Raw genomic sequence first — 9,617 nt, 5'->3', positions numbered from 1 at the left:
TAAGATATCAAAATATGGATTTCCAAAATTTAGAGAGTATGGATCACTAATTGTACCTTTTACAGTTTAAAAATCATATCCATGTTAGTGCATATGTATGTGATGAATATCAACAAAAATATTCTTATGCACTTTTAGAATTAACGATAAGGGAATTTTAAACTGCATCAAGAGTAGCTATTAAAAAAAAGATTACAATCCATATGAATGAAATACAAATTTACCATTTTGGATTGTCTTAGTATAGCTTACTCAAGGGAAACTTATTCTCTACGACACAAGATATATAATGTTCTCCCACTAGATATGTGCATCAAGTATTTGAATGACTTACCACATGCACTTTCAATTCAGTTAAGAGTCTCATGAGGAGTACATTACATATCATGGTCAAGGCATGACAAATTTGCAATGAATTAACTTATGCCTAAGAATACTTACCACCACATAGAATGTACCATTTGTTATACCAATTTGACAGATCTTACTATCTGTGGTGGTGTCACTTTAGCATTCTTCTTTTCATCATTTGTGGAAACTTCCTTCTTTGTTATCTCTTTTCCTTTTAAAACTAGTCAATAAAACACTTTGAAAAGAGGTATTAGTAGTACAAGGAAGTATTTAATGAATGATGATATCTATATATGAATGGCAAACAAATCATCATTTATTAGTCGTAAAGGCATAAGTTAAATTCCTTTTAAGTTAATGCACATGGAGGAGTGAATTAACAATATGCACCAATTTACAAATTTAAGCCAAAAGGAATTTTAACCTTTATATTGACATTTATTTCCATGGAATAGATTATTACCAATTGAAAGAATGCCACTTGAAAGGATCTATAATTGGTCATATACCAAATGAAACAGTAAAAGTCTGCAAAAATAAAGCTGAAAAGGTACTGCAGAAAAAGTGAGAAAGCAATTGACGCGTTCTGAAAAGGTGCTGTTGCAGACTGAAAAAGGCGTCTGAAAAAGGGCTGACGCAGTCTGAAAAAATGGTCAGACTGGCCGGTCAAACTGTGCCAGACCGGTTCAACCGGTCCTAGACACCAGTTCAACCGGTTTCAGCCAGGGGGTTTCCTGGTGAATACCAGCCGAACTGAAGTTCAACTCAGAAGTTCAGCTGGTCTCCCCAGCTGAGCTAGAAAGTTCAGCTGGTCAGACCAGTTGAGCTTGGAATGAAAATTTTAAAATAATTTTCCACAATAAACCTCATTTCAAATTTTAAAATGTACGCATAGATTGAATGACACACTCTATTTTAGAAACACATTCTCATGTTGTGAAACTACATAAATCACTCAGATAAGAACATTAGTCTCACAACTTTAGTCATATAGAGAATTCCCCTTTTGATAAGTGCTTTAAGAATTTGAATTTCTTACTTAGCACTCTATTCATTTAAGAACATGGGATAATACTCTTTATGTCTAGGTCATGGCAATAATATGATGAATAACTTGAAATATGCCACAAGATACATACAATCAATTAAAGCATGTAGATTGTCACAATATAAAAATATGAACTTGCAATCTACCATATAATTAGAATTTTTCCAAAACAAGGTAAAATATTTTAAGTTCATTCTCAAGTGCTTTATTTTTCTTATGTGGCTACAAAAGACACAAAGGAATATACCAATTAAAAGCAATGTGCACTTAGGAATTAATTGTTACCATCCTTTGGATATCACTTGGTTGTAGGCCTTTTGCTTGATTCCCACAAAGTTTAATCCTTATTCCCTACAACACAAGTTCTTGCTAGAGATGAATATGAAGTTAGTGATATAACAACTCAATTCATCTTTGGGTCAATCTTAAAGGATAGACAATGTAAGATTGATAGCTTGAGATAAGAATTGAGTTAAACCGCTCAAGCACCCAAAGCTTCATATCATCTGTGGGTACCTGCAAAACTTATCAAGTACATTTTGGTACCCATCTCATGATGGGTCCATCAAGGTTAGCCAATAAGGACTTAGGCACCCAAACAGCCTTGGTCCTAGAATGTGGTGAACTCATCACCTTTCTAGCACAAGAGTCAAATTTGGGTCTCCTAAGCATATTTGAATGTATTGACAAGTTAGGCTTAGGAGTTTTACCATTTGGACAAACCTTGAATAGATGACCTTTTTTACGGCAATTGTAGCAAATGCGGTGCTTGTCCTTGCAATGCATTTGCCTTTTGCTTTCATCTTTCTTGATGATCATCTTTCTTGATTGTGCAAGGTCTTGGTTCTTCATGTGGGGGCATGAACCAATTTCATGACCCTTCTCCTTGCATCCATAGCACCTTCTATCGCTTCTCTTTGATCTTTCTTTGTTGAAGCACATAGGCACATTGTTAGAGCAAATAGTATGATCATTAATTTTCTTACCATGGATTTTGCTCATGCCCTTCTTGAAAAGCTTGGTATTCTTTTGAAGGGGTTTTGTGCATGCTACGGTTGTCCCCTTCTCAAGCTTTTTCACCATATTATCACGGTTATCGTGAGAAGGTTGAGCATGACACTTTCCCTTCAAACGAGTTAAGCTCCTTCTTAGCATTCCAACTTCTTCCTTGAGCTCTTTATTTTCTTGTGTGATAGAAATATCACTAATTCCTGAAATGTCTAGCTCAATGGAAGATTGGCTTTCTTGAGAGCAACATTTGTTAGCACATGGTAATATAGTTTCAATTTCAACACATGTGCACATGTGAGGTTGGTATGATTTCAAATTAGTTAACACAACCTCATGAGCCATTTCTAACATGATATGTGAATCCATAAATTTATTATGAGAGTACACAAGCATATCATGTTTTTCTTGCAAAGCTAGATTTTCAATATTTAGCCTTTCTATCGTGTTCTTGAACATAGCATTTTTATTTTCTAGTTGAGCAATATATGACGAATGATTAACAACTTTAATTTGCTTAATTGAAATGTCTTCATACCTTTGGACCAAATCATCATGAGAGCACTTTAGCTTCACATGCTCTTTGGTCAACTTCTCTAAGTCTTCGATTTTTCTGATGAGGAAGTCTTCTTGCTTATGAAGCATTTCTTTTTGTTCTTCCGCTCTTTTCATGAGTTTAAGCAAGCTCATCCGATGTTTCTTGCTTAGCTGAGCGAAGAATTGTTGAAGATCATCCTCATCTTCACTATCACTTTCTTGCTCCTCCTCATCCTCACTTTCGCTTTCACTATCACTCCCATTAGCAATAAAGCACATATGAGAAGTGGATTTGAAAGACGAACCTTGTGAAGAGGTGGATTCATCGTTTGGTCTCCATCGATCATTTTCTTCTTCTTCAATCTTGTTCTTCGCCTCATCTTCCTTCATTTTGAGGAACATCCTTTCGGCAATTTTCATGGCAAGATCTATTGCCCTAGGATCAACATCTGCACCAAAAGATAAAGTCGAAGCAACCTCAACTTTTTCAAGCTTAGAAGCACTTTCGTTTCTTAGTCCCCCCGACATGATCTTTTCCTCACGCGGTTAAGCGTTAGAACGAGGATTAGGTTCTGATACCAATTGAAAGTTGCCTAGAGGGGGGGGTGAATAGGCAAGTTAAATCTTTTTCAACAAAAACTAGAAGCAAACTGGGTAAAACTGAATTGATCTCGAAATTCACCCAGTTAACTTTGGAAATGAGATGTTCTAAATGATCCACAGGGTTCAAAGTAGTAGATCTGAGAAGGGCACTTCTCAAAATCCACACACAAAAAAGGTATAAACAATCTTCCACGGAATGGTGAGAGAACGAAGAACACAAACAAACACAATGAGCAAGAACACAAGAGACACAAGATTTATCTCGAGGTTCGGTCACACCACAAAAGGTGCCCTACTTCCTCGTTGAGGCGCCCACAAAGAGCCGGGTCTCTTTCAACCCTAATCCTCCCTTTGCCGACCACAAAGGTCAAGCCCACACAATAATCTTTGCTCAAACGAGCGGGTAATACAAACTTTCTTGTGGTCTTCCACAAGATTTGGAGACTCACAAGAGACACCTAGTCGTCTAGGAGCTAGAAGCTCCAAGAGTAATGAATCCACAAAGAACTCGATGTAGTACCAAAGCTCGAATGAAGAAGAAGAGCAAGAGAGATTTAGAGATGAAGCACAAAACCGCAGCTCTCAAGCTCACTCAAAGATTTCTCTCCAAAGATTTGAAATGGGAGAGGCAAGAGATGTGTGTGAGAGAGAGGGAGGTGTTTCTTGGGTTGGAAATGGAGTTCAAATCGTTCTCACTACTATGGGGTGAGAGGTAGGAGTGAGTATATATAGTTGGAGCTCAAAACTAGCCGTTGGGCCGATTTTTCTGTTTGAGGGCGGTTGAGCCTCCCCCTAGGGCGGTTGAACCTCCCCTGGCAGGCCTGGCAGCCTGTCTGCCAGTCTGACTGGCAGACTGACGCGCAGACTGACCGCAGACTGGTCAAAGTTGACCAAAACCGGTTGAACCGCCCAGGGGGGGCGGTTGAACCGCCCCTGACAGCTCCTGGCGACCTGTTTGCCAGTCTGACTGGCAGACTGCAGATCAGAGGTCAGAGGGGTCAGAGACCAGCTGAACTGCCCCTCAGGACCAGTTCAACTGGTCTTGACCAGTGAGTTTAGGAGAGAAAACCCCAGCTCAACTGCCCGGAGGCAAGTTCAGCTGGTGTATGGTCAAAGAGGTTCACAGCTGAAGTTGAGTTCAGCTGAAGTTGAGAAAGCTCAACTCAGCTGAAGTTCAGCTCAGCTGAAAAGCTCAGCTACAGCTGAAGAAGCTCAACTCAGCTGAAGTCAAGTTCAGCTGGAAGGCTCAGCTGCTGTTGAAGAAGTTCAGCTGCTTTTCAGCAAGAACACTCTAGGTTTCTCAACCCTAACCACGGTCAACCATAGAACGTTAAAGAGATTTTTGCTTTTCAAAAATAGCTTTTGAATAGAGAGGTTTGAGCTTTGGCAAACACCAACCTTCTTTTTGGATCCCCCTTTATAGTACGACGATTCCTATACTCAAGTTAAATAAAATATAATGAAGTAAACTCCTTGAGTCATTGGTGTCTCATGTGTGATTTCTCCATGGCATTGCTTCATAAGGATCACAAACATCTTTGTCTCACCTTTTGAAGCAAACTCAAATCAAACCCAGTGACTTGTACCATATCACCTTATATGAGTTCAAATCATGGCTTCAAGTCACCTTACTGATGCATCAACATGTTATAACTCTTCATAGCTGATTAGTTCATCGACTTAGTGCAAGTACTCTCTTCTTCACCTTAGCCATGGTACCGCGGTCTACAAGCCATCGCTTGGCCTTCACCTTCGCCTAGTTCCTCGAAGCCCTTTCCTTGCTATCTTCACCCTATCAAGCCATTCTTGAATCACATCATATTGAGCATCCATTAAGAGAATCATTTCTTCAATATTGTGAACCTTGCTTGAATGTCTTCTAGATATAACTGTTAAGATTAATCAAGCTCTAGTTTGATTCTCATAGAAGCATATATGGACTGATAGTAATATGGTCAAGCCAATTCACGATTCCTTATATCTTATTCTCTTTGGCTTGACCAGTCCTCTAAATCACTTTGTCCTCTATTCTGGTCATATGTATGTAGTGATTTCTCAGGTCTTGTCCATATATTCAAACCAATATAGAGATCATATTATATCCATTTGCATTGTCTCATTAGTTATTTAACCTCGTGTTGAACCTTTGTTCACTGATCATTATACACTATTCAAGTATGTTCATCATACTGAATTTCATGTTCAACACTTAGCAAACTCGTTAGACCTTTAAATGTGTTGTTATCCAAATCACCAAAACTCACAAAAGGGATGAGTGCACTTTCAAGGATAGGATGGATCCATAAAGATAAGATGGAATCTTTTGAGGTTAGTAAGATCTATCAGGATATGATAGAATCTTTTCGGGATAAGATGGATCTATTAAGATGAAATAGATCTTTATTGAAGGATAATCTAGATTTATTTAGTTATCTTATGAATTATATTTATGCCTATATGTATATGCAGATGTAATTGTGGACATTACTCCACAACTCATCACAATCAATCAAAGATCCAAATCAGACAAGTATCATAAGAACAAACACTGAAGTATACAAATATTTACAAAAATAGTTTTGATTTTGTTCCTAAGAGTAGGTCTCCTATTCCCAAAGGTCACTTTAGGCACAGGATTTCAAAGTGTGAAATCCACATTTGTCTTTAGAAAAAGAAAAGGTAAGGATAATCAGAGTAAAGCGGAAATAGATGAGAAAAGATTAAGGAATGTTTAGAAAAAGAATCAGAGTAGCAAAGGTAAGTAAGTAATGGTTGTCCAGTTCTATCTAGGTTTCGTCCTACAGTCAACATTCCTCTGATACCACTTCTGTCACACCCGGGTTTTAGGGGTCCAATGCCCGGGCGCGAACATATACACCAGGTGTGCTGGGACTAAGTCTCACACATATGATGCATAGTTGCACAGGATCGAATGTCACATCTTTACTATATAACAAGAGTTCTATACAAAATAATTAAATAATTACATCATATGAGGAAACGATCCAGCAACCCAAAGTTGACTGGGAGACGACGGCCTAGACCACTCACGAACTCATCACAGCATCCTCCACGCGCCTCATCCTGTGGTACCTGCTCTTGACCTGTGGGGGTGTGAGACAGCAAGAGTGAGCTCACATACGTTCATCGCTCAACAAGTTGTGGGGAATAATGTGAATGAACTCGCCAAAGGTGGGAGTTCATGTGAAGTGTAAGGCTTACCAAAGACGATGGTTAGAGCTGAGCATTGCTTTTAAAGTTGGTCAAAATTTTATTAGCAATTACTAAGTATAAGTAAATACCAACCCAATTAAATAGTAGAACAGAAGTAACAACATCACCTGCGATGCAATGCATATGACAAATTGAATTTAAGTTCCATAAATTAATCATGTGAGTGTCCGAGCTGCTCATGACCGTGAGCACGGCTAGTATACCAGTTTTACACTCTGCAGAGGTTGCGCATCTTTACCCACAAGTCATGTTACCCATCTGCCAAGGGATCGCGACTTCCCATACACCTCTACCAAGGAGGCGAGGCAGGGTAACACTACGAGGCCTTTACAAAGTTCCACTAGCTTCAGAAAACCCGCTACAGTTTATAGGAAGCTCCAATGCAGGGTTCTTGCCTGACCGCCATCGCAGCAAAATCAACCAAGGACCTCCCTACACTGACCACTCCCCTACTGCCCTTGCCCCTTTCGAGTAAGGTAGTCCTCCACTAGCTTTCCTAATTAATCAGCCAAGGGCGTCCATAAACCCTTGTGGTAGCACTGTTTTCCCGGGTGGTTCTCCATGTTCCAATTAACATAATGATCTTATCATGAACAGTGATAATAAACAGATAATAAAAGTGTGATCATGAATAATGTATCTTCATACCCAAAACCACATAAAGCACTAGCAAGTACTACCCAAAAAGTTCAGTGGTAAACAAGGTATAGAGATAGACAAACTAGGGTAACCTATTGGGTCCCTTCAAAATTAACCTATGCAGATCATTATGATTAATTAGAACATGAGTGGGTAAAAGAAGTGATCAAGGGCACAACTTGCCTGGGACTTGAGATTCCAGGTACCATGATGATCTTCACGTGACTCGTGACCTCGCTTCTAGTCGTAGCAATACAACAAACATTGTATAGGCAAAATTAACATTACATCAAACATAAGAACAACTGTATAATAATATTCTACACGAAGCTACGAGATCGTGGGATCGAGAACCGCTAAATTCGGAGCTACGGTTATTAAGTTATGAATTTCTGAAATTATTTAGTGCTTAGAATAGATTAATCCTAATGAACAATTTTAATTCAAGTTTCATGGTTAAACAAAGGTACTAGGTGATAAACAATATTAATACAAAATTACTGCAACTGGAATGAATCAATTTGAAGCTAAATTCATCAAGTTATGAATTTCCTAAGTTTGGGACATTATTTTGCATTAAAAAGAATTTCTGTATTAAATTTAATAGATTTCTGAGTTACTTGGACTGCGGCCACAAATCTCCGGAAGCCCAGGGTCGAATATGCAAATGCTAGGACCCTCTGGTAATTATTTTATTACCGACCTGTACTGCGGGTTGATTGCTTAAAACAGTAGGGGCTCTTTTGAAAGATGGCCAGGCCAAAGGGGTACGCGCCAATCTGTGCCATCCGATCAAGTGTGGGCGGCCCAGATTAGATCCCCATATAAGTGAATCGGTGCGCAACACAGACCGTTGGATCAAAAGGATACGATCACGATTTAAAACACTAGCGATGGAATCTCATACGCCCGATCCCAATCCAACGGCATAGCCTCGATGGAACGAAAGGGTAAACTAAGATCTAATCCTAGCCACCCATCATAAGATCGACGGCCACAGACCTGTCTTCCACCCATCAACATGCCACGGTGGCACAGTTGCGACCGAGGCGGCGCTCCCGCCGGAGTACGGCCGAACAAGAACCCGAGGCACTCCAGCGCCGGCGCGCCCGGCGCGGTCGGGTTTATCCTGGGGTCGTCCGCGCCGCCGGCCGCGTCGCGGCACGCGAACGACCACAGCTTCTTCGTTATCGCGACCGCGCGCTCCGGCTCCACGTCGATGGCCGTGCTGCCGCCGAAGAAGGCGTGGAGCAGGACCGCGCCCTCGATCCTCGGCGCGCCCTTGTCCGCGGACGACGCCTTCATCAGCACGTTGTGCACGATGTTGCCGCCCGCGCTGTCGCCAGCGACGAAGACGCGGCCTGCGTCGCCGTGCTCGGCGATCCAGCCGTCCCGCGCGGAGGCCGCCCACCGGAGCGCAGCCCAGCAGTCGTCGTAGGCCGCGGGGAGCTGATGCTCGGGCGCCAGGCGGTAGTCGACTGACACCGCGAGGACACCGGCCGCAGACGCGAGGGCGGTGAGGTAGTTATGGTACATGGCGGACTTCGCCGACCCGATGATGAACCCGCCGCCGTGGAAGTATACGAGGACGGGCAGCTTCTCGCCGCAAGGTCCATGGCGGTTGGGAAGGAAGAGACGCACGGAGAGGCCGGTGTCGGCGTCGAGAACGACGTCCTTGGAGGAGACGCCGCTGCTGTCGTCGACGCCCGCGGCCACGAGCACTGGTTCGTTGAAACGATCTACCCTGCCGTTCTTGTAGATACGGAAGTAACCCGGGGCGTCGAACACCACCTCATCGACGTCGGGTTCCATGGCTACCTGACAAGGTGTAGTAGGCTCTTGGCTAGCTCCTAGCTCTGCGTAAATGTTTTAGCTGGTTTTAATGCTTGTTGTCCTGCACGTTGCACTTGAAGACATACTTGCCGGCGCGTTTTAGCAAACCAGCGTAGCTTTACGATAATTCTTAGGGGACAGAGAACTATTTTATTCTTTGTGACCTGCATGGTGCGTGATCAGGGATGTCACCCCAGCTAGATCTTTTTTTATCACCGTCGCTCGTTACATGATCACATCACTCTTAAGCTACCGTTAGTTTGGCATGTTTCCTCTGGTGTCAAAATGTAATTTTCCTTGAATATTCTTATGCTACTATGACACAACATTCGGATGTAGAACTTAGGCTACTTTGAAAACTTAA

General features: G+C 41.7%; 1 protein-coding gene across 1 annotated transcript; it reads right to left on the bottom strand.

Annotated features, from left to right (window-relative positions):
• Nucleotides 1–7,952: 7,952 nt before the first annotated feature.
• Nucleotides 7,953–9,329, bottom strand: LOC103634161 (tuliposide A-converting enzyme 1, chloroplastic). The gene has a single exon (XM_008655753.2). The coding sequence runs from the start codon at nt 9,230–9,232 to the stop codon at nt 8,300–8,302; it is 933 nt and encodes a 310-aa protein (XP_008653975.1). The 5' UTR covers nt 9,233–9,329; the 3' UTR covers nt 7,953–8,299.
• Between the last annotated feature and the right edge of the window lie 288 nt (nt 9,330–9,617).

The sequence above is a fragment of the Zea mays genome, chromosome 7 (assembly GCF_902167145.1).
Source record: "Zea mays cultivar B73 chromosome 7, Zm-B73-REFERENCE-NAM-5.0, whole genome shotgun sequence".
Classification (NCBI taxonomy): domain Eukaryota; kingdom Viridiplantae; phylum Streptophyta; class Magnoliopsida; order Poales; family Poaceae; genus Zea; species Zea mays.
The sequence above is the reverse complement of the archived record's forward strand: the minus strand, read 5'-3'. Positions and strand labels throughout refer to the sequence as shown.

What these genes read in the sequence shown, in the direction of transcription:
- LOC103634161 (XM_008655753.2), bottom strand. Translation starts at nt 9,232, where the DNA reads ATGGAACCCGACGTCGATGAGGTGGTGTTCGACGCCCCGGGTTACTTC.